Source organism: Chelonoidis abingdonii, chromosome 8 (assembly GCF_003597395.2).
Source record: "Chelonoidis abingdonii isolate Lonesome George chromosome 8, CheloAbing_2.0, whole genome shotgun sequence".
Classification (NCBI taxonomy): Eukaryota; Metazoa; Chordata; order Testudines; family Testudinidae; genus Chelonoidis; species Chelonoidis abingdonii.
The window spans coordinates 86,736,959-86,762,426 of NC_133776.1; the positions used below are offsets into that span (position 1 = coordinate 86,736,959).

Here is a 25,468-nt window from a genome sequence, read left to right on the forward strand (position 1 = left end):
ACATTGCCATTGCCCTTTTGTCTGAGCCGGGCTTAAGAAGTTTATTCACCGTGTTCTTAAAAGTTTAAATTGTCATTATTAACACCCCCAGGGCAAGCTGACATTTCACTCTTCAAACAGACTCACAGCATGTGCGACTTGCTAAGAATGGGCAACCTGCAAAATAGAAAATTATATCTATAGGACTTTTAGAATGAGCAGCATTGACGTGAATTCAAATCAAGGCTAATGTTACCTCAAGTTGGCTTTAATTCATCCTGCCTTAGTGGTAGGAGAAATGCAAAATGCTTCCAACAAGTCCCCTCGATTTCTAAAAGTGTTCTGAGGCAGTCACATAATAGGACCTAATTTTATAATCTCAGAGAAGGAGAAACAGGAGCACTGTTCATGTTTGTACTACTAGTTTGAAATATGGCACCTATTTACCATCATATTATTTCTGATTACTCCCCAAGGATGGGTCTAATATCTGTTGTGAAGAAATTTTCTGCCCCACAAACACAGCTCAAGGAAAAGTAATATTCCTTTGTGACAGCGATGAGGTGAAGCCATTAATAATTCAAATTTTTATGCTTTGGCCTCACTGTGCTTGAGAAAGTGGAGTGTGTCTATTGCTTAGACAGGCAGTCTGAGGAATATATTTATTACAGAGGCTCAGTCAACCAAGAGAGGGTGGGAGGGAGTCAGTGGCTTCTTGTTTTCTGCAGTGTCATTTTGTCTTGAGAGGGATGCTGTTAACTGGGTTGCCATTTTCTCCAAGACACACTAGAAACTGCAGCCTTGCTGGAGGTTAACCGTGCACTGGAGGGTGAAGCAGGAACTGTCTTTTCCTCAGATGCTTTTAGACAGGGGCAGCTCCAGGGCCCAGCATGCCAAGCGCATGCTTGGGGCGGCATGCCGCGGGGGGCGCTCTGCCGGTCGCCGGGAGGGCGGCAGGCAGGGTGCCTTTGGCGGCATGCCTGCGGAGGGTCCACTGGAGCTGCGGGACCGGCGAGCAGCAGAGCGCCCCCCGCAGCATGTCGCCGTGCTTGGGGCGGCGAAATGTCTAGAGCCGTCCCTGCTTTTAGAGGACCGTTGAGCTTTGCTGTTTCTCCTGGTAAATGCTCAGAGTTCAAATTTCAGAAATGATTTTTATTTTAAAAGAATACTCCTCTAAAATATTGTCAGCCTCATCAAAAATGCCTAGCAATGGACTTGGCCTTTTGGTTCGGGTCCCCTGTTAGACATTATGGCCGGGCAGTATGTGATTGTACTACATAAAGAGAGAGGAAAGAATAACAAAATATTATTTTTATACAAAATTGCAGCACATAACACTGGCTTTGCTGTTTCTGGGTTAGAGTATGAATCCTTTGCTAATACAAAATAGTTTCTTAATCCACTAGGAGCCCTGCTGAAATCAAGGTCGCTCTGTGTGGAGTAAGATGCTATTGCATAGTGTAAAGGTCTTACATTTTGGCCCTCAGGAAAAAACGTACCCGTTATATCTGCTCCTGATAAGCTGCTCTGTCTGCTAATGTCAGGATACCATTCAGGGTCGTGTGTGAGTGTAAATATAATGTTTCTTCTTAACCTAGGATCAAATTCTGCTCTTAGTTACAAAGGTGTAAGTCCAAAGTAGCATGCTATTCACCCTCAAGGAGTTATTCCAGATTAATATTAGTGTGGCTGAGGACAGAATTTCACCCCTCAGTCCTAAATCCTTGAACAAATACCTTCCATTTTATGTTCCTACCTGAGATTTATGGCTGGATGGGGAGGATATAATTCTGCAAGGTACAGTCAAGCAGCAAACCAAGGAAGTTTTTTTTCCCTCCATGATGAAACTACATGCCACAATGTCTCCCAGAGGCCTTGGTTAATCCCGTTAGTGCAGGCTATAAGGCATCTTTATGTCAGATAGCTCATTCTTGACTGCTCCCTCCCTCCCCTCACTTAGGTTTTCTTTCTGCTTGTCCCCTTTCCCCATTCTGTATGCAACTAGAGAGTTATTCTCTGCTGTCGGTGGGTGGTTTGCTGGATAGCTCTTGTGTTTTTCCTTTGGCTGAATGTGTTTAATGTTATTTGGGCTGAGCAGTAGGCTGGTTGACTTTTCATTTATTTAGTATTCTGGCTCATTAGGATGATTCGATAGCTCATTCCTTATATTAGATCTTTAAAAATAATACATATTTTTCTATTGTTTTACAAACGATTTGCTAAAACTTCAGTTTAGTTTCCTCATCTGTAAAATGGGGATAATGATACTGGCTTACTTTGTAAAGTTCTTTGAGAACTGCTGATGAAAAACTATATATAAGGGCTAGGTATTGTTATTGTTAATAATAAGCAAATGAGTTCAGCTGTTTAGCTGGGAGACAGGTGTGGTCCCTTTAAAAGTGGGTGTAGTGATTGTGTCATGTCACTTACGGCGTCATATCTGCTTTTTTCTTTACATGATTCATGTACAGTTTCACAGATTTAAGTAATGAGGCCAAATCCCTAGATCCTTATTCAATTTTTACCCCGTCCTTATTTGACTAATACGCTTCTCTGAGAAGTCAGGTTGTTCAAATCAAGGGGAGTTTTGCTTTAATAAGGACTTCACAATTTGGCCCATGATCTATAGAACTCAGATTGTTTTATACAAGAGTTAAAACTGTAAAGAACGTTAACTCCTCTATGGATAGCAAAGGTGTGAATGCCAAAAGAATTTAACAGGTGCACGAACAACCAACACAACAGATTCCTAATATTTCAGGCACATCCAAAATAGATTATATTCTTCTAAGTAATACTTTATTGGTTTTTACAGTAAAATTCTTTTTAAAAAAACCATCTACTGACCCCAGGACAAAACCAATACATCTTAAATGTAGATAGAAATGTCAGCTCCCACAAACTTGAAACACTAATACCCAAAGGAGTGATTATTCAGAATCCTGATAATGTACTTGACATGACTGCAAAAGGTCACTTGTCTATGGCGGAAGCCATAGCAACCCAGGATGATCTCAACAGCTCTAAAGTTAAGTGGGGTCAGGAGACTTCAAAGGAGAACTCGATCATGCTGCATTAATTAGGTGACACACTTTCTTCTGAGTCAGCGCTGATCCAGTGCTCCTGCATGATGCAGGGGGCACTGTACTCTGGTAGGTTCTGCCATTCAGATGAGCCATAATACAGGGGTCCCTGACCACCTGTGATGCGAGGATACAGAGTAGGGGATCTGAGCCCCATTGTCCTGGTTAATATCCAGTTGAGGTAATTTCATGCTCTCTGCCAATATCACCGTTGGAGATTCAGATGGATGTGATATTCCCCTCCTCTCCTGTGATGCAATAGGGCTGCGTATTGTCATAATGTTCCCATGCTGCACTGCAGGGGTGACTGAAACGTTGCCTGAGCATGTAGGGCTCTTCAAGATGGAGGCACTGTGGGAATGGGAGAGATTATTTATATTGTGGCATGCAAATTTTTAACAAGAGGGGCCCGATCATGTCTGTCACTGTGTGTGTGTAGGGGAATCTCCTTGTGCACCTGTCAAGGTAAGTTATGGCCCTAGTCATTGCACCCCCCTGAGCACAAGGACAGGGGAGTCATAGTGCCATTGAAATGAGAAACAGTGCCGAGAACACTGTGGGCCAGGGTGCAGCTCCCTCCTGCACTGGCTGATGGACTGTAGCCTGCAAGGGGAAAGCACATACTGACCCTCCAGAAAGGAAGGAATAGGCTCTGCTCTTCAGCACACTCATCGCAGTGTGAATGCAGGGATGCAGCCTGCCCATGTGCACTGACGGCTGAATGGCTCCAGTGGTGCAGTGCACCTTGACATCCTCCCATGGCCAGGGTGCATAGAGCCCTACGGTGCAGTGCACCCCAGTACCTTCCCTCCCCATGGTCAGGGTGCACAGAGCCCTACGGTGCAGTGCACCCCAGTATCTGCCCTCCCCATGGCCAGGATGCATAGAGCCCTACGGTGCAGTTCACCACAGCCTGCTCTCCCCATGGCCAGGGTGCATAGAGCCCTACGGTGCAGTGCACCCCAGTACCTGCCCTCCCCATGGCCAGGGTGCACAGAGCCCTACGGTGCAGTGCACCCCAGTACCTGCCCTCCCCATGGCCAGGGTGCACAGAGCCCTACGGTGCAGTGCACCCCAGTACCTGCCCTCCCCATGGCCAGGGTGCACAGAGCCCTACGGTGCAGTGCACCCCAGTACCTGCCCTCCCCGTGGCTGTGATTCACAGAGCCCTATGGTGCAGTGCACCTCAGTACCCAGATTCCTCATGGCAATGACTCATAGTGCCCTATGGTACAGTGCAGCACAATCCCCACCCTCACCTTGGCTATGGTGCAGAAAGCCCTATGCTGCCATGCACCATTGCACTCACTCTCATCACAGACACAGCTCAGAGAGACCCAGTTGTTTTTCTTGTCCCCCCAGACCTAAGTAGTAAAGTGCAGTTTGTCTTTTGCAGACTTTTTGAGACCCTCCAGTCGCTCTTCTGGTCCGTGTTTGGTCTGTTGAATCTCTACGTCACCAACGTGAAGGCTAGGCATGAGTTCACGGAGTTTGTCGGAGCCACCATGTTTGGAACGTACAATGTCATCTCCCTGGTCGTTCTGCTGAACATGCTTATAGCCATGATGAACAATTCCTACCAGCTCATCGCTGTAAGTTGTCCCTCCATCTTCCGTTCCGATTTTCTCTGCAAGCTCTATCTGCCTTACATGCAGCATTTGTGTCCCATGGTTTCTTCCAGGATGGTTGGAGCTATTTCCTCAACTCCTCCACAGCTGGTGTGTTGGCATTTCCAGTCACTAGACGGTGCTCATGGATGATGCTTTGCTAGACTCTAATGCTCCTTGAATGCAGAGGTTATCAGCTATTATCTGTCCTACTTTTTCTTAAACTCTGCCCTAAGGAATATTAATCACCCTGCCATTCACAGCTTACTTACTTACCTTAGAGCACACAGGAAACCCAATGCAACTGGGTGGTTTTATTTGAAAGGGGTTGGTTTTTTTTCCCACTTTTTGTTTTGTTTTTAAATGTTTTCTGGTGTCTTTTCTCCTCAGTGCTATCATTCATTATCCAAACCCTCTTTCCTTATATGTGCAATAAGCCACTTGTGCAACTTTTGATTCCAAAATGTACCAACGGAAATCAGTTAATTCTCAACAGAACTGCAACCTAATCATGTAATTGCCTGATCCTGCAACTGTGAAGTCACTGAGTCTAGGATAACGCCCATGCAGAACGCAGGACCTGAGCTCAGTTATGTCTGGCATTGTGGGTCCACTGTCAGACTTGATCAATTCAGTATTTGAGTGTTCAAATTGGTCTTTAAAACCATACCCTCATTTTAAGCACCGAAGAGCCAGTTTGAACCCCCAAAGGCAGAACTGGGGACACATTGTCAATGTTATAAAAACTGGACTCTGAATGACATTTGGTATTTGAGCAGGAGGGGTTAGGCACGGCAGGTTGAGAGGAGAAAGAATGCCTCAGTCTGTGATCTTGGGAAAGCATCATTCTATATTTTATTAAGGCCCTTGAGTAAATAAGCCTGAAGGGAGCCCAAACCTTGTGTACACAGTGTTTGAAGTAGGTTAGATTTGGGGGGAGGGGGTGTGTAACAATTTTGGCTTCTGTCATCGTGGATCTTGACATTATGGGGTGATGCAGTGTTGGATCATCTGGGAATGGGAACAGAAGTCAAAAAGTATCTGAAATGAAAGAAATGTTTGCCCCGAAGCTGGCCAGTGACACAGAGATCTGACACATCCCTGGCTGGGCTTCCCACACTCCTTTCTATAAATGCCATTATTTACTCTGGACGAGGATGAAGAGTTAAAAAAACGAAATTCACCTCAGCTTCTGCTACCCCCACGTCAGACTCCCCTGGCTGGTGAGTTCTCACCTTACCAGCCAGAGGAGGGAAGGTGTATGGGAGCAGTGCTCCAACAAAACAGGGCAAGGAGAGGGAGCAATTGCTATGTTTGAATCCCTGCCTGTATACAGAGGAGCGTCTGGACTTTGTTTGTCTGCTTGCATCTTCCTGTTTCAAACTCAATGGCAGCTTCATGCCAATCCCAACTAGCAAGCTAAATTGACAACAGCCTTTAGCCACCAGGGCAGAACTACATTGCTGTAGGGATCTAACTCACATTAAAGCCTATGGAAAGACTTGGGACCTTAATCTAGCCAGCCACTTGGAAAATAGATCACTACAAAGGCATAAATGTTTTCAGCGTGTGTCGGTGCTTTCCGTACTACCTCTCTGAACTGCGCTGACCCTTCAGATTCTGGGGGGATATGTGGGGAACCCAGACAGCCTCATTGACATGCTTTTCCAATCCTCTTCCTTACCTGGCTTCAGCTAGGCTTGTGGATGACAGAAAGCCCAATCAAAGATTGTCATGAGAACCATGGTATTTACTATTCACTGTTGTTATTTCCTATGAATTATTCTCTTGTTTAAAGGCCCATCCTATCAAAAACCAGAAACACCACCACGTGATTTAGAGAGCCAGGCATACACCATCAATAAGGAATAACAATTAGATGAGGTGTACAGTCTGAACAACCCATACACTGAAAACTGTTGGTATAAATGGTTTATGAAACAATCATGAACAGTGAACTCTTGCATCAAAATCTATGTCTGTCTGGGAAAGATCAGCAGACAAAGGGCTCAGATAAGCTGACACTGACGAATTTGTCAAGCTGTCGCTGAGCGGAATGGTCACTTCCTACTATAGCTTGTGACAGTGACCGGATGGGGATGGTAGATGATTTCCTTGTCACCTAATATGTAATACAGAAATTCCCATACAGCACAGTGACATTTGCCTGGGAGGCAAGAGATAATCAGCTACTGACTGTCCTGATGAAGCACAAACTGAACCTGCAAAGAGCTCAATGCTTAAAGTGGCTTACAGCATTTCTCATGGCTAGAAAATGTCCCCTGCCTCTTCTAAGGGTTATATAGGAATCAATATGTTCCCTAACTGCTATTAATTAATATTGGTTGAGTTTTATCATCGTGGTTCATTTTCTTAACCTGCCTTCACAGAAAGTGAACAAAGCTCCCCCTTTTGGGGGTTGGCTGCTGAATTGAGCAGCTTTTCTTATCTTAATGCTATCTTCACTGGGGATATAAAGCATATTCGATAACAGCAACCCACTGCATGAGGATCAGGAGACCCAGAGAGTTGTGGAGTCCATTTTATACATACCCCAGTGAAAAGCCTTCTGCCACAGTCAAGCCCCCACAGAAGAGTGAACACTGGCAAAACGACCGGGTGAGGGAGTGTGTCTTAGCATGACCGTGTCCCAGAGATAGAAGGGACAGTATTCCAATCAGAGCTCATCCACACCACTTGCTAATGATCCCCTCAGCAACACCGTCAGCTGTTTCTTCCCCTCCCCGCCTCCCACACGTGAGTGTGCTGCTGCCTCAGCAGCATTCGCAGACCTGAGGAGCAAAAGACCAAATAATATCACCGTGATAAATCTATCCCTGCGTGCTTCATCTCTGCATCTGCATTTGCGGTGAGGCTAGAAGAGAGAGAATCTAGGTCTTCCTTGCTTTCAGTCAGTTCTTCCAGCAACAGGGTTTTGTTCTTGGTTATTAGAAAAAGCACAACATGAAGCCATACAATAACTGCAGAAGATACAGTAAGGCAAGCACATAGCATAACCTCTGCACAGCTTAAGGGGACTCACAATCTACTGAGCTGCAAGAATTTTATGATTTTTGGACCAAGCTATTTCAGACTTCAGTAACTGTCTGTTCCCTGGGGAGCACCCTGTGGCAATTTAGATATTGATTTTTCACTGCACAGACTGCATGTGTTTCCAGTTTGCCAAACCATTCTCAATATCTGATCATGGGAGCCACTACACTTCACAAACAAGAAGGCAGACAAAATCCAAACACCTCATTATGTTTCAATACATTTCTGGGCCTCATCAACTTCTGAGGATCAGAATGTTCTATATAGCAGCACAGAACAATACTGTACGTCTCGCACGATTGGCTCCCTCATCTAAATTCCTGTCCAGAAGTGACAGAAATAGCATCAAGCTAGGAATGCAGAAGGAATATGCCTTGATGACAAGTAGAAGGACAGTGAAATTTATCTTCATGAGACTGGGGTGGCCAGGTAGCTCCATCATTCATGAGTGGCATAAAGTAACAGGGTGGGTAATGAGGTCAGTTTATGTGATGAGTTATTTCTCATATTGTCACCGCTTGGTTGTGTCTGAAGTGAAGGAGTCCTTCTGCATGTATAGATGGTAATTCTGCAAAGCACCTTGAGCCTTGTGAAAGGTGTAATATAAATCTATAGGTAATGCTAGGTCCAATTAATACACAGAATGCAGTTTTTTTTATGGGACCAAAGATGCACATGCATTTTGCAAGGGTACATTCAGCATGGTTTGTGAAATCATGGCCCAGATGGATTCGGATTCTAGGTGTTTTGTGATACCCCATGGGAGTTTATCACGGGAGCTATATCAACAGTTATCTTAACCTTGTGCAGACAGCAAAAGCAACGTGAGCCAAAGATAAATGTAATAGCTGAAGCCATCACTTGTCTGCACTCAGAAAATCCTGAGTCTGTGATCTTGTGAGCTAAGCTGGTTCTGGGCTGGTTAGTATTTGGATGAGAAGCCTCCAAGAAAAATCTAGGAATCTGTAAGAAGTAGTGTTGGTGATTCAGCCAGTGGCACAGAGCCAACACTCCAGCATGGGTTTACTGGCTGTTTTATAAAATAGGATGTTGAGCATTTATAGTCATTTAATAAACTATGCAATTTTAGCAAGAATTGGAGTGTTCTTCCCAGCACCCAGGCCAAATTCAACTGCCTCTTGCAGCCAGTCTTTGTGAATCACTCCTGCATTGTTCACTGGATAGGATGTTTTCCCTCACCTCCTTTTGTGTAGCGCTGTGGTGCTCTGCGAGGCAGCCGTTGTGTTCCACTCTTTTGAGAGGTGGCTAATGCCTATACACAGTATACATTTGGGACAGTGCTCTGGAATCTTGCAGGCTACAATGGAAGATGATTATTCCCCCATAGAGATAATCAAGTCATAGGAGATTTAAGAAACACTTCCCACAAAAATGAGGTTTGCAGTGACTGGCTGTCTCATCTCAAGTGTTTGTTACACTTGAAAATCACAGCCAAATGCACGTGTATCACTGACAGCAGATTGGCTGACCTAGTAAAAACGTGCCTGCCAATGCTTGAGCAATACAAATTAGGACATTGGGCAGAAAAAATAGGAGCATACTTTTAAACTCCGGATTGGAATACATTGGATTAGTACATTGTTATTGGAGAGACAGGGTGATAAAATGGCAAATATTCTCCTTAAAAATATAAGGCCTATGTGTAGTAAACAAGGACAGCTGGTATGGGTGGTTAAAAATAAATAACACTACCAGGAAATTCTGACTACAAATCTAGGAGCATGTTAGATGGCATTTTCTTGCTTTGCCAGCAGCAGACAGCACAGTAATTAAGACACAGATAAATTTAAGAGATTTTTCAGCCACCTTAAAGCACAGCAGTGGATTTCCCACAAGAAGTTCTCCTACCTCTGACCTCTCTGGCTTTCTGTCCCTCTGGTTCTGTGCATTAATGTAACTCCTTCAGTGCCACAATTGTAACTACTGCCTACTGTAATGTGTATCAGAATTTCACTTGTCACCCTCTTGTCACAATGGTTTGCTACCTGCAGGCTTGATGAAAACGTTTATGTTCTCTGCTCACATCAACTGCATATTGCTTAGGTGCATCATTCTGACTGTGAGACACTGTGGATATTAATGCATTGTGTCAATTTACATTTTCTCAGAGTGGGGAAATGGAATTTGGAATGAATAGGAATGAATAATGGCATGTATCAAGTTAGAGAGTTTTCCTGCATGTTGATCTTCCTGCTTGTTAGTATTAAAGTTAGTTCAAAATCGGTTCTCTGTGTGTGCCTGCCTCATATTGCAGCTTTTCCCAAGAAGACCTAAAGATGCCACAGAGAGGCTCTGTATGAGTCATGCCAAGAGGGTTGAGGGTGATAGGTTCTGAAGAATGCAGGTGTATGTACGGGAACAAGTTTTATGAGACACTTCTCAAGATACCACAGTTTCCATCTTAGATAGTTGTATACTTCTCAGTGTCCACTATGAGTCTATCAATAACAGCTATACAAAAGTCCAAAAATAAAACCATCCTCCCATTTCTTGAGAGTCATTTATGCAACATGCATTATACCTCATAGACCCATAGAATCAAACCATCCATTCAGCAAGTCCAATTGTGACAAACACTTGATGCTTCTAAGGAAGGTATAAAACCTCCATAATGCACCTAGTGAATTGTGAAATGTTGTTTTTGGGGAGAAGGGAAAGACTCCTTTCTGACCCTGGCAGTACTTGCTTAATGGCAGAAAACATGAGATTTCATTCTCCATGCCCTAGTTTGCATAACTAAATGCTAGTATTGGTAACCATTCAATAGATAACAAGATCTTCCAGGTTTTTACTTCAAGCCACGATATTCTTTCTGGCATTTTAGGGAACCAGAAACTTGTCATTTTTGTTGATTCTTCTCATGGGTTTTTCAAGAGATGGTCGAAGCCACAAAACTTGGATCTTGACCTGGATCCTAACTGCACCTGAATGAGGATGTGTTTAGTCATTGTGAATTGGTCCGTAAGAGAAGTGAGGTCAGCTGCAACATTTAGATCAGTATCCAAGCTTCCCCAAAGAGTGGGAAAGTGTTTGGATCTGGGATTTTGTTTTGGGTCCACCTATTCTTTGTTATCAAGGGCAAATCAAGGCTTGCATTTGTTTATGTACCTTGAGGTAGAGCAGGAAATGAAGTTATGCTCTTATTGCACATGCGGATTTGAACAGGTGTTTCTTGAAGCTGCGTATGTGCCTAGTAGCAAAGCAACTGAGTTTTAAAGGGGGATGTGTACACCACTCCTTTAGCTTTGCTCTGCAAATGAATTGTCAGTCTCTTTTTTATCATTATGTGTCCCCCAATTTTATTTTGCATAATTTTACTTACATTGTAAGATCCCTTGGGCAAAAACCATGTAGCTTTGTCCTAGTTGAGTGGTGTATTCCGTTATGATGCTATGCTAATAATTATGCACAATAATGTAGAAAGTGGAATTGACACAGTTTGTGGACTTAGGCCTCAGTCCTGCCCTGTGTTGGTTCAAATAAGATGAATGTGATGGTAAGATGCTATAGATACTGAGGCCTACATGTTTAAAGTGCACACACAAACCGGGTACCCAAAACATCCAGTGTGCACATGCAGCTCAGGGATCCATGCATGCACATACCACTGTACATGCAATTCCAATTTGCAAACCAACTTCCTGTGTTCTGTGCACATGTGCATTTTTAGCCCAGGAATCTTTTTAGTTGCAACATAATCGCAATTACCCAAACCTCAGTTAGCTGCTACTCTGCTATCCAAAAGTGGGTCACTTCCTCTGATGCCTGTTCACTACATTGAAAATTCTCCTGGTTATCCATGTGTATTAAATGTCTCCTATGATAATCAAGTTTGCATTGTAGCCCCATCTCTGTACATGAGATATAGGAAAGTTAGATGGTGAGCCTTTGTTTTCCTTAGCAGTAATCACCGTTTCGTGAGAAGCTGCATGATTCACAGGACCCACTAGTATAGCTCTAGTACTTGAGGCTTGGTGGGGGGCACCTTGTGAGGCTTCTTGTGGAACTGAAGGGAGGGTTGGTGCAGCAAAAGTGTGTGGTGCTTTCACAATGCAGCGACAGGAGGACGTGTGTAAAATCAGACTCCGAGCCTATCTGTGCAGTGCAGGAGAGTTTAACTGTTCATTTGCTAGCAAGCTAAAATAGTCGTTTGAAGATGTAGAACTGTTTGTGTTTTCATTGGCTTTGGCCTAATTACATATCACCTGTGGACTTGAATCACGCTGTTAATATTCATCTGCTGTTGCCGGGCCTCCAGATGGATCTAGTTTGTGTGCTCTGACTTCAGATGCTGCATTATTCTTTTGTTGCAACAATAAGCAAATAGAACGCTTCCGTCCTAGGGCCCAATCCTGTAAACCCTTATACCCTTGAGAGGCCCCAGCAGGATCAGGCAGTTAAATCCTTCCGGTTGCTTTTTATCTCAAAGCCAATCTCCTTGTAGCATTCTCGCCACCCAGCTCATGTCTTCTTGAGAGGAAGAAAAGTGTTAAATGGCAAGCCAAGGATCAGGATGAGCTCAAAACCTACCCATGACTCCCAGTTTGCTTTGTTGATAAAGAGACATTCACAAGTCCAATACTGATGGGTTCTCTTTTCCCTGTTGCATTCAGCCTGCCAGAGCCCCATATGACAAGTCTGTGGCTCTGTGCCCACCTACAGCACAGCAAGGTTTCCTTATAGCTACAGGATGGAAGTCAAAATATCCAGATGGAACCACAGAGGCTGCAACTTGCCACAATCTCCTGTTCTTTATTCAGACCTGACAAGCTGAATTAACATTATCTCAGGCTGCTACGTTAAAGAGCCTTTAGTTAAAAGAGTAACAACAACACAATCAAAAGGTAGAGGAAAAGTATTCTCTCTGCTTCTCTTACTGTCTTTTTTCTTTCTTTTCCCTCCAACATATTCCTAAAATATATATTAAAGGAGCTTTATCTGGGGAAAAGGGGTCAAATGGAATTTAATGGGGTGGGGGAATTCCCAGCTGATGATGAGGCAATATGAACAGATGCATTAGAGCCCTCAGAAACATGGCTTTTTTTTAAAGGATTCCAAATCTCTAGGGACTCATTTTTCACAAGCTGCAGTCTACCAACTAAATCAGTGTTAATAAGGTGAAGCAGGATAGCCCCTACTGGATAAAACAAGCTGAAGACTGTCTAATGAAACAGAATTCTTTGGTGTAAATATCAGTCTGGATTAATGTGCTTACAGCATGAAGTTCTTGCCACACTATAGTTAGGGCCCTGTCAGCCCCTTTGTTATAGCCTACTAGTATCAGAGTTTGTAGAAAAATAAAGGCTTTCCTACTCCGACGGCTCGATGCCACATCTGCAGCTCAAAGGTCAGCAAAAGAACATATTGGATCAGTTATTAATTTATAATAATCTCCCTTCCTTTGGCTTAAGGAGGTATTATTAAATGATCCAGGCATTTAGGCTAACATTTTTCAAACACGGGAGTTTACAGTTAGGCACCTAAATCCATGCGTAAGGACCTCAGTAAGCAGGCACTGAGCTCCCATTGGTGCTAGGCACTTTACAAAATATACCAGTGACATAGTCCTGCCCCAGTGACCTTACCACCTTTAAATATAAGCAAATTGTAGCAAGCGAAGACAGACAATTGGAGAGAAGGGGAATCCTAGCACAGGGGTTACCGCAATAACACTATGTGTTTGTTTTGGTTAATGACTCAGGCTTCTTGCTAATTATGTATTTTGCTTGTTTATTTATTATTTGGGATGGGAATGCCAGGAGGGGATAGGAGTATATGGGAGGAGATGAAGTCATCAAAAACCGAAAAGGGAATATGAGTGCAGTGGAGGATTGGGAGAGGAGCGGGAAGAGGTAGATGGATGAGTAACAAATCTCATACCGAATCTCTTTGCTTTGAGTCAAGAAAATCCCAGCAACTTGAGAAAACAGCTCCCAGGGTTAGGCTTACAAGCAGGTTACTGTATCGCTACTTTTCTGGTCAATTAAGTGCAAAATCAACTAGTAAACATTTACCGACTGTAGAAGGTGATGGCAAAAAACCTCAAATGTACTTTGGGGTTATTCAGAATCCAGATCTAAACATTGCAAAAGGCCACTACCTTTAGAACAAGCTGAACCAAAGCCGGAGACCCAAAATACCCTTGAATCTTGGGAGTGCTGGAAACTGGAATCCCAATTTTGAAAATGTCTTATGCCTTTACAATAGGCCATAATTGGATCCTAGGATGCAAACATCACACATTTTGATGTGTTTGAAATCCATATTTTAATCCAGAGTGGAAAAATGTGCTTTCTATCTCTCCCTTGCTTCTGGGTCCCACCTGCTCAAGAGCAAAATGCATCAGCTTTCTTCCCCATTCCAAATCCAACATACTATGTACATGAAGCACAGGCACGGTTTTATGTATGGGGGAGCACGTGGAGAACTGAAGCGTTGCAGATTCATTTTTACCATGCATGTGATACATTCAGCAGCGCTAGTGTCATTTAGATGCATCGCCATAGCTCTTCAATTGTTTGCTGCTGATTGGTGTGGATGACTCAGTCTGACATAGCAGCAGGTAGTGAGGTAACATGTATTTGTGTTGGTAATGCTATCAGCCTAGCCAGTATGCAGAAAAGACTCTTTTCAGACTGCACTATAGGAGAAACAATGGGAAGCAGGATTAACAAAGCCTTTGTTGATATCGTTGCCATCGTTTCTTCCTGCTGGTGTTTTTCAGGAGACTATTTGGCTTGATCACCTTCATACTGCTCTGATTTATGTGGGTATTCAAATCAAAACTGAACTTGGCATGTTAGTGAGGAAAAGAAAAGAGCTGTGCCACGTGCATCTCGCTTGTCAGCCCAAAATAATCAAACAGCACAAAGGACAGCATGGAACGTGGTTCTATATTTTCCCCAAATATTATAGTCCCAGGCCTCCTCATTAGCTGTCATTGTTTCCATTAGATATGCTACTGGGAGATGAGAGGTAATTAATGTGTATAACCCAAATACCTTGTGGAATGTACTGCAGTGTAAGCAAGAATAAAGATTTTAATTACCAAATGTATCCTATCCACGGCAGATATGAATAGCAGAGATACTGGAGCGTGCATTTTCCAAACATACACTAAACGCTTCCCTTCAGTTGGCAAAATCAGCCGACTTGCCAAATGGACACATCCATTTTTATGAAAGACTGATCAATGAAACAAAGATAATTAGTTCTTCTTCTTATTTACTGGGCACTGAGTATGTGCGTGGCACTGTAATCCCCAAAGGCACTTGCAATAAATATTTATAATTGATGGACATGTTCATAGTAACAATTGCCTTTCCAGGGAGTGACGTGTGACTGAAGCAGACCTGTAGTTAATAATAAACTGCAATTAGACTCATGCTTAAGCCTTGGCAGAATTTTCGGTACCTTCCAATGTAGGACTTACATTGAAGATGGCTTCCATTGTATTTTATGCTCAGGCAGCTTAACACATGAGGACTGCTAGTTCTGTCCCCCAAACTGAGGCCTGGATTGGGTGTGGTAGAGTCAGGCCTGTGTTGGTGGTTGTGTGATGCCACACCATCTCACATTTCTTCCACTTGTCATAAAAATGGGAGCAAAGACACCTGTGCACCTCAGCCTAGCAGGAGAGGATGAAGTTAGTGGGGATTCATTATTGCATGTACAGTAAAATGAAATTTGAAGATGTCGGAGTGCTTGACAGTCCGTGTGCTGAGTGTATTCTCTTTGGATGATACTGTAGCTGATGAGTTGTATTGATATGCTGCCAAGGGCTCATTTGTTTAATCTTGCCCAATGAAATGGCATGACACAATGTGCTGACATAGCCTACAAGCAGCCCATTCATGTACTAAGATACAAGATCTTTGGTGGGTGTAAATTTGGAACACTCTATTGACTTGAGAGGGAAGGTGGTGCTTTGATTAGGCCACTAACCTGGGACTCAGGAAACTGGGGCAAACCTGCACAAGTCACTTGGTTTCTCTGGCCCTATTCCACAAAGAGGCCTAGGTCTTGCAGCGCTGAGTATTGCAGCACCTAGTAACTCACCAGAACACCGCTGAGATCGACGAAGCCTGAGTTACGCGTCTAGTCTCGTTACACAGTGATAGGTATGTTAGCTAGTGTGCTAGGCAGGGAGCCACCTAAACAAGCCAATGGGAGCTGCCAATGACAGGGAGTGTATGTCAGAGATAGGTTCCTCCCTCTGTCCTGGACTTAGGTGCCTATCTCTGCTTAGTGATCCACAAATGGGAACCCACCGCCTCGGGCTTAGGTGAGAGATTGTCTTAGGTGTCCAGACGCCTAGAGGGAGGCAGCTGTCCACAAGCCCAGAGGCAGAAACATAGGTACCTAGGGGACTTCTGCCTTGAAAACATAGGCACCAAGCGAGTAAGCACCTATAGGGTTTAGTGGGAGTTTTATGGATTGCAGTGGAGCCAAAACTGGGACTGAGGTAACCAAGTCTGGGGGTTAGATGCCTTGTGGATCCAGGCCTCATCTGTAAAATGGAAATAAAAGCACTTTCCTACCTATCAGAAGAGTTGTCATGATCAATACCTTAAAGATTGTGAGGTGCACTGATAGTATGTTAATGGGGCCACTTAAGATAGCTAGATAAGACGGACTTCCAGTGATGGATCTATGCTAAATTTATACCAGCTAAGGATCAGGCCCATTATTTGGCAAAGCATGATTCAAATCATGTGGCTGGGGGGGAGATGATAATGGGAATCTTTATAGAACATTTTAAAAAATGTAAATAACAGGTTTTCTACCCAGCGATAAAGCTTGAGATTAGTGCTTGACTTATGCTGGATAATTAGTGTAGTAGGTAATTATTTCAGAGCTGGCACATCTGCGAATACAGCACTGCTATTGAATTAGAAAATCTGCGTGGCCACCAAACTAAGATGGCCACGGCAATTCCACCTGGGGATCTCTAGGCAAGATTAATTATCCCTTTAATTGGCAGGGACTTGCCAAAGGATTGTGCAGACACTACTGTGTAGCCTCATTGCAGTGGATCCTGAGAACATTTCTTTGGAAGAAAATACCGTGCCCCTGTTTTGGGGGGCTGACTGGGCTAAGCGCTTTTGACTCAGCCAGAAGAGCTAAAATGTGCTAAGGCTACAACAGCGAGTGATGACCTGGAGGACAGGATAAGTGGCACAGACATGGCCCGCAGGAACCTACAGAAAGAGCAATGAAATCGAATCTTCATATGAATACAGAATTGCTATGGCAACAAGGGCATGTTGCAGAGCACATGTGGAACTAGTGGATGGGGAAAAAAATCATCTAAAAATGACAAATGAGCTGGGAATCAGAGTCTGCCCAGCTCAGTGAGTAGCATGGGGCCAAGCAAGACCTGAACTCCTAGCCCAGGCTGACATTGCAATACAAGGTGGGGGAGGTGCAGCACCTCCACTGAAGTTGTGCCTGCTGAACGGGGCCCACCATGGTCAGTTCTCTGCTCTGCCCAGCTGTGGTGAAAAGTTAGGGGGTAAGCTTCGTATCCTGGCCAACCACCCCCCTCTCTATCAGTAGAAGTGGTGACAATGCCAAAGCCTAGCTGAGCTGTCAGTGCTAAGTACAGAATACTCCTGTTCCCTACAGTCACTCCAGGTTGCATTAAGTGAATTGCTCTGGATGGTATGTTAAGATACTTAGAATATGACTGATGCTACCAAGAGTGACATTTTAATCAAGTTGCTCTTTTAATATTCCTCTGTGAAACGGCAGCACCTTTCTCCCTCACATAAACACACGTCTCAAAGAAATGCTATCAACTTGCCTTATTAGGGGTTTTTGTTACTTATTAAATGTCAGTTGCGGTCTGAGCCCTGTAGAACACAGAGAAAGTTAGGGTCTCTTCCCTGAGGAACTTGCACTCAAAACTGAGCTGACCACAAAGTCAAATACATAGGGCCATATTCATCCCCAGGGTAGCTGCACTAACTTCAGTGCGCTGCAGGAATGAGTTTGGCCTATAATGCACTGAGTGATCGGTGAAGCACAAAACTCAAAGCAGGACAGATGGTTTTTTTAAGAAGTACTTTGCTTGTGGTGAGTGATCACTGAACAACTTTGCCTCTGACCTGTGTTCTAAAGAGGGATTTGAATGAGGAAAGGGCAGTTGCCTGACACACAAATATTCTCAGTAAAACTAAATAGCCTTTCCATTGCACATTCCCAGTGTAAAACTACCACCAAAATAGCTTTGCCCTAATCATTCAGGTTCTCAAAACAGCTGTGCAAATAACTGAAACAAGTTTGATTTGAAATCTCCAGGGAATTCACAGCAGCAAATAAGGACAAGATTGGGTAATCTGGGTCAGATTTTAGCAAGTTGTTTGCCTTTTTAAAATAAATCATACTAGGGTTGTGTGTGTGTGTGATAAATCAAGTGAAGCTCAAATGGATTTGGGACCAGGGTTCTCCCAGCCCAAAAGATGGGTGCATTTAGTTTTATACGGGCCATGTAAAATTACCCCAAAACTTTACACCCACACGCACACCAGGCCCTATTCTGGTCTGAAATGGAGAAATCAAAAAGGCTTAATTCAGACAAAATGTGAGTTTGGTTAAACACCCCCACCCCAAACAAAACAACAAAACACTAGCTGTTTGCCTCCTTCCTACTAACTCTTCCCTGCAACTGCCACTTATCTCCCACTACCAGCTAGGTCCTCCAGCAAGCATTCAGCCTTCTTATAACATGTTGCAGGAAATTAAGTATCACCAATTCACCACAGCTGGCCAAGCCCTACTACCCTATCAGACCCTACAAGCCACAGTAGGCAATTGTGATCTTGAGTGTATGTATGTGTGTGTGTGTGTGTGAGAGAGAGAGAGAGAGAGAGAAAGAGCTCTCTGCCAATCCCCGGATGGAGTTTAAACACTAAGCTACATACAGATTCAAAGGTCATACTCAAAATATACAGAAGACCATTAAAAATGGACAAAAAAAATGCAGAATGATCCCATCTTCTAGCCATGCTTGTGTTTATTTTGAATGCTGATGAATCAGTGGCCAAAAGATTAGAGTGACTCCCAGGGAGCAAGAAAGTAACACAAGGGGAGAATCAGAAGCTGTAGCAAAAGAGACTTGGATTTGTGAATCAAGAAATACTTCTCTTGTACAACATATAACTAACCTGTGCAACTTGCAACTGCAGAACATTATTGAAACAAATAACTTAGTGACATTAAAGAAAATTAGAGACATGAATAAGAATAGAAATTGCAATCACACAAACTAGGAGAACCTATACAAGGGCTATCAAATCTCCTGTTACAGGGCACAAGCTGATCAGCAGTTTCTGACAGCCTTCTCTCTAGTATCTCTGAAGCTAGTCTCTTTTTCCCATCCCTGCCTCTGAGCTAGAAACACATAGAGGCAAATTAGAATTAGTAGTTGCAACAACATATCAACTTTGGTCTCTTCTAGTCCACAGGAAAAGAGCAACTTTCATGGACTTCAACTCTGTGCATGGGCCTGCTCTGTGAAATAACTATCACTTCAGTGCCTGGACTGAAATAAAACACTGGGCAAAGCAGTTGCCCAACAATAAATAAAGACTTGCTAGCGCTTTATCCTGTAGGACCTTACTGCATTGCTGTATTTACTAAAATACCTGGGATCAGCCACATGGATAAAAAAGGCTAATAAAAGACCACTTGGGATGATTTTAGATGTGTAAGTGTTTAGTATGTTTGGCCTTGCGCTGAGTTTTGCTGGGGGGATTAGGTATCAGCATGAAAGTTTTGCAACCATATAACAAAATGTTGCAAATTGCAGGAAGTGTATCTGTGATACTCTGAATGTCTGTGCAAGTATGCACACAGAGATGTGTGCCAGGAAAAGGATTCTCTCCCACCTTTCCTTTCCAAAAGTTTGTCTTGCATTTAAAATTCATCATCATACAGTGCAAAGTTCATTTCCACAGTAAACGGAGGCCATTTAAAAGTATTAGCATTGCTCAGGCTGCTGTTCCTAGCCTCTCTGTGCTCTGGATAATACATCGCTTCTGCACAATAAGGAAGAGAAATCTTGGTTGGCTATTATAGTAGCCAGGGTTATGTGGGTCTGGTTACTTTCTGGCCACCCTCCTGCACAGCTCCAGTAGGTTCCCTGGAAGAAGGCTGCCTATAAAGCTTCCTCATGCGGCTGCATGTATTTCAGCTCCAGCTTGTCTGTTAAGTTAAGATGCTGTTTCTTTTAATGCCTTTCGGTGCTACTTATTGTTATGCCCATCCAGAGGATCTGGCCAAAATGTAACATAGGCCAAAAGGCAAGGCAAGGCAAGGCGAACTGCCTCTATGATCCCACCTGTGTTTAGAAAGCTACCAGTGCGGAAAACCTGGCTACAGTGCATAGGTGCTGGAAATAGGGGTACTGTGGCTTGAAGTGGTTTCCATCATATACGGGGTTTGCAGTTTGGGTCAATGGTCTCAACGCCCCTGCTATAGTGTGGTGCTGATCTGACATGCTTCCTGTGTGGGCTGAACTGAACGTGTTCCTGACTTATGCTGTAGCCCTATTGAAATCCAGAGCTGTAGCATGCTGTGGATGCGTGGTCAAAACATGGTTCTGTTCCATCTCAAGTGGCAAGACCTGGTTGTATTTTAATCAAGTCAGGGCAATGCCATGTAGCCAAGAACCCAGTGTGCCCATTTTCCTGGTGTAGGGGAACCTTAGCCAGCATCAGTGCTGTGCTGTAGTTAGTGAATGCTTAGTACAAACATGCTCACATGCAACCAATCACATCACCTCACCCTACACTTTTCCTCCAGTGTTTGGCTCTGGGGACCAGCATCCCAGTCCGATGGGTTTGCAGATGCCACCCTTCATGGAATTGGCTGCACAAGCAGAAAATTCCATGGCTGCCCCCTCCCAGCGCAGTGTGAATCAGGTCATATTGTCATCTGACATCAGGTAGTGTTAACATAAATGCTAAATAGCAAAACAGCTTCAGCGTCACAACTCTCAGCCCTTTACCCTGTGTGGGTAACAATACAAAACATACAGCCTCATCACTGCAATTCAGAGTCACGTTGTAAGCTGTGTTGAGTACTGTTCTGATCGAAGGACTCAAGCAATCTTCTGTTGTGCCCAGTAGTATGATTTCTACATAGCGTATGAAACAGTGACACTTTTTAAATTAAAGTACAAAAGATATAGCACATGATCCAGTTTGAAAAGCTGGAGGGTGTCTATAAATCCTGGCTCAAGTCAGATGTGTCCCTCTCCAGTTAATGTGAGATTTGTTACCACAGACAGGAAACAATGCTTCCAAACGCCTTTAATGGATAGACATTTCACAGACTTAGATTTTAAGCTCTTTGGCTCAGGCATCATCTTTGTGTTACGTGTTAATACAGTACCCAGCAAAGTAGGGCCCTCATTCTTAATTGTGACCTTAGGTCAGTCAGGTCACCTCTCTGTGCAGCAGGAAAATGGGGCTAATACCTTACCCATCTTTGTGGAGCGCTTTCAGGTCTTTGGATGTAATGCACTAGACACGTGAACTATTCCAATGAGGATGAAAATGGAAAAATAGGCAAAATGCACCTAATTGTGTTTTTAACCTTGCATCAGTATGATGCAGACTCCAGTTTCAATTCTAGTGCACAATAAAATGTATCCTTTTTATCAAGATTGTTTTTATTGTATCTAAAATGTGTAAGAGCTAAAATAAGAGTAGCTTTAAAAACAAAACACAACAACGGTTTAAGATCCTTTCCCAGAGAAGTATCTGAATACACCTGCTGACTAGGAAAGGAAAAACAATGATATTTGAAAATAAGAGTTGAAAAGTTCTTTTTTTTCTCCTCTCATAGTGGATGACTTCACTGGTGCTAGCTGGGGCCTTGGCTACACTGGCACTTTACAGCGCTGCAACTTTCTAGCTCAGGGGTGTGAAAAAACACACCCCTGAGTGCAACAAGTTACAGCGCTGCAAAGCGCTAGTGTAAACACTGCCCCCGCGGCTCCCAGCGCTGTAAGCTAATCCCCACAGGGAGGTGGAGTACCTGCAGTGCTGCGACCACACTCGCACTTCAAAGTGCTGCCATGGGAGCACTCCCGTGGCAGCGCTGTACAGCTGCAAGTGTAGCCATACCCTCAGCCTAAAGAATGGCTTTCCTTGCTCAGCTTTAGGTGTCAGTGAAACCATTAATAGTGGCAGGACAAATCTTAAATGATGAACCCAGGTTTTGACATGGGAAACACTTTTCACTAAATGTTGATGTTGCTGCATTTCTTGGTATTGTGCTACATTTCATACCAATTTTGTATTTACATGGCCAAGGGCTTCAGAGGAACTGAATTTGTCTCTCATGCATCATGTGAGATCCCCTTCAGTACATGGGGATTAATACAGATATCTTCTCACAGGACTCAACCTTTAAGCTGATACATATCCAGTTGTTCTCAATTTGCCTCTAATACAGCTTGCCTGCAGCTAGTAACATTTTGTTTCCATCTTTCCCAGGACCACGCGGATATTGAGTGGAAGTTTGCACGGACAAAGCTGTGGATGAGTTACTTTGATGAAGGTGGCACTCTGCCCCCTCCATTTAATATTATCCCAAGTCCCAAGTCAATCTGGTACCTTTGCAAGTGGATCCACAAGCAGCTGTGCCCAGACATGGACTCTGAGGATGAACAGAAGAGGCATGAAAACCTAAAAACATTCACAGTAAGGAGGCTTATATTTTAGTATTTCATTTGCCCAGAGTATTATTTATTGATTCAGGCTCACAGAGCCCAGTATCCCTTTGCTTTTAGTAGAGCCATTGGGAGACATGGAGACGTGACTGATGCCCATGTAATATACATCTACCTATTTAATTGCAGGAACGGCATGCTGACAACCTGATTCAGAATCAACATTACCAGGTAAAGCCTCCAGTACATTAAGTCATTTATCGCCTATTTCTTGCTCGTGCTTGATTCGTGACACCTTGCCGGCTGCAAAGTGCTGTAATGTATTTTGACATGTGTACAAGCTCTAAGAGGTTTTGGCTCATTGTGGAATAAAATATGCATGGCTTCTTACAAACGGTCTGTGCAGCTCGGGTCAGCAACTCACATGTGGCCTTTCACCTCTTCAAATACAGTGCAAATGCTGGGTGAAATTCCCATTGACTTTAGTGAGCCAAGATTTCATGCCTGGTCATGCGGTGAAGTGAAATCCTTATCAAAATTGCTACTTTAAAAAGTCAAAAAGATTAGCCTTATTTTTGCAATGAATTCTGAGATTCATCACAAATAAGGAGCAATTAGGGTCTATTTATGACTGAGGAAGGCTCAGATGAGAGGAATGTTTTCTTCTCCTGCAAAGACTTTTGTAGTTTCTATTTATTCTTAGCCTGTCCAGGTTCAAGAATTCATTAGATTCAACTTATAACAGGATGAATGCGTATTTACAATACCAGCTGCTTGAACCCAGTTGAATGCAATATACCAGTATTCTGGAAGGAAAAACAATAATAATGATAAATCCCCTGAATGTTGTTACATAGTACATCAGGCCTACATCTTCACAAGTGACTGATGATTTTGGGTGCTTCAATTTTTAGGTGTCATAGGGCTTGGCTACACTGGAGAGTTGCAGCGCTGGTGGTGGGTTTACAGTGCTGCAACTTACTCACCGTCCACACTTGCAAGGCACATACAGCGCTGCATCTCCCTGGCTGCAGCACTGGCTGTACTCCTGCTCTGCCTGGGGTATAACGATTGCAGCGCTGGTGATGCAGCGCTGCTCCGCCAGTGTGGCCACCAAAATTGCTGTAATCGGCCTCCAGAGGTATTCGGAGGTATCAGAATGCCTGTTCAGCCACTCCCAACAGCGCTGCAAATGCTGCAAATGTGGCCACACTGCAGTGCTGGTAGCTGTCAGTGTGGCCACACTGCAGCGCTTTCCCTACACAGCTGTCCAAAGACAGCTGTAACTCCCAGCACTGTACAGCTGCAAGTGTAGCCCTACCCTAAAATTGAGACACCTTAAAGGGGCTTAGTTTTCAGAGAACAGGCACTTGGTACTTTTCTGAAACTCAGGCCTCTCTTATATGTCTTAAGCTGGGCACCACAAAGTCAAGGCATCCACGGTCACTCTTGAAAATGTAGTTCTCAGAGCTTTTTGACTTCACCGGGCTGTTGACAAAGAGGATTTTCAAAGATGCCCCTGGAGGTAAGGCTTGACAATCTGCCTGAGGGACACGTATCATAGATTTACTCTCCCCACTTACAGACACAGAGAGGTTGAGGACAACATTTGGAGAGGGAAGAGACCTACTGGCATGCTGAAAACTGTGTGTTCGATTGCACACCTATGTTTGTGAACACATCTACTGTGGCTAAAAACCAATTTGCTTATGTAACGATAGCAAAGACCTACACAACGGCAGGGGCAAATGGGCACATACTTTTACTTACAAATGGATCTCTTCCCACCAAAAATTCAGTCTGAATTGAATAGCCCAGGACCACAGAAGGAGTCAGAGACCTAGGGCGAGTCACTAAGAGCTTATCCTGTGAAGTGGAGAATCTTCAGATCCCAATACCAGTAATAGGTGCTCAAGGTCTGGGAACCTCACAGGATGGAGCCATTAACATATGTTAGACTGATCACCCTCAGGATAGACTATGCCCTTGGATAGATGTCCATGGTTTCCATTTACTTCCATGGGAGCCCAGTTGGTATCCATGTGGGCTCATGTGGTTCCAAATGAATCCAGTTTTGGCTGTTCTTCAGTAAATGTATTTGTTTAGCTATAGAGATGTCCATGACTCATGAGTGTGGGAAAAACAAATCTCCAAGTGACATACTTAACAGTTCCATAATACCTGGCATATATATGAGACCTGTACTGTAATTTTAAAAGCACTTGACGTTCTTTAACCAATTAAGACTCATATTATCCCTGCGATGTGGGTATTTATCCTCATATTACAAATGGGGAAAGCAAGGCAGAGAAGTTAAGTGGCTTGAAGTCATGTGTCGAATTAAGAAGGCTGAGGCATGAAATCTCTTCTCACACAAGCATTGTTACATACACACAACGCAAATACAGGACTTTGACTTATGCTTAACTGCTGAGCTTTCAAGATGCAAGATCTATAACTCTTTATAAGGCTTCATTATGTTTGAAAGAACATGCCCCATTTTTCAACACCAAAGGCAGGTCTGTGACTCCGCAAAAAGTGGGACAGAGATGTTACAGATAGTGAAAACACAATGAGACTGCCCCATTTGGCCTCAATAAGTAGGTAGCGGCATCATTCATGCTCTTTTATGTTTTAGGAAGTGATCAGAAATCTAGTGAAAAGATATGTTGCAGCAATGATACGAAATTCCAAAACCAACGAGGGATTAACTGAAGAAAATTTTAAGGTAATCCGTTATTCTGTAATACAGTTGCCTCTCATAACACTCAGTGACACCACCTCAGTGATGCCACCTCCTTTGTAAAGCACTTTGAGACCTACTGATGAAAGGATTATTCAGTATTATTTGTTCTGAGCATACCTGTGACATGTATGTCTATATGCATTCTTGTGAGCAGGCAAGGTCTGCACGCCCTTCTGGTTCCCTCTAGGGTTTAGCAGTTTAGCATGTTCTAAAGTGCAGTAGGTTTGTCTGGACTAGGATTTTAGAAGGTGTTAATCAGATTGATTTTATTTCATTTAACATCACACTTTTAAAT

The 25,468-nt window shown here is 43.5% G+C and overlaps 1 protein-coding gene across 2 annotated transcripts in view; it reads left to right on the forward strand.

The window, feature by feature from the left end:
- Nucleotides 1-25,468, forward strand: part of TRPC5 (transient receptor potential cation channel subfamily C member 5) — a 133,509-nt gene that overhangs the window by 106,222 nt on the left and 1,819 nt on the right. For both annotated transcript variants that reach the window (XM_032766983.2, XM_032766982.2), the window contains exons 7-10: nucleotides 4,459-4,654; nucleotides 22,252-22,458; nucleotides 22,617-22,658; nucleotides 25,066-25,155. In XM_032766983.2, coding sequence (XP_032622874.1) covers nucleotides 4,459-4,654; nucleotides 22,252-22,458; nucleotides 22,617-22,658; nucleotides 25,066-25,155 — 535 coding nt within the window. The remainder of the gene's footprint in view (nucleotides 1-4,458; nucleotides 4,655-22,251; nucleotides 22,459-22,616; nucleotides 22,659-25,065; nucleotides 25,156-25,468) is intronic.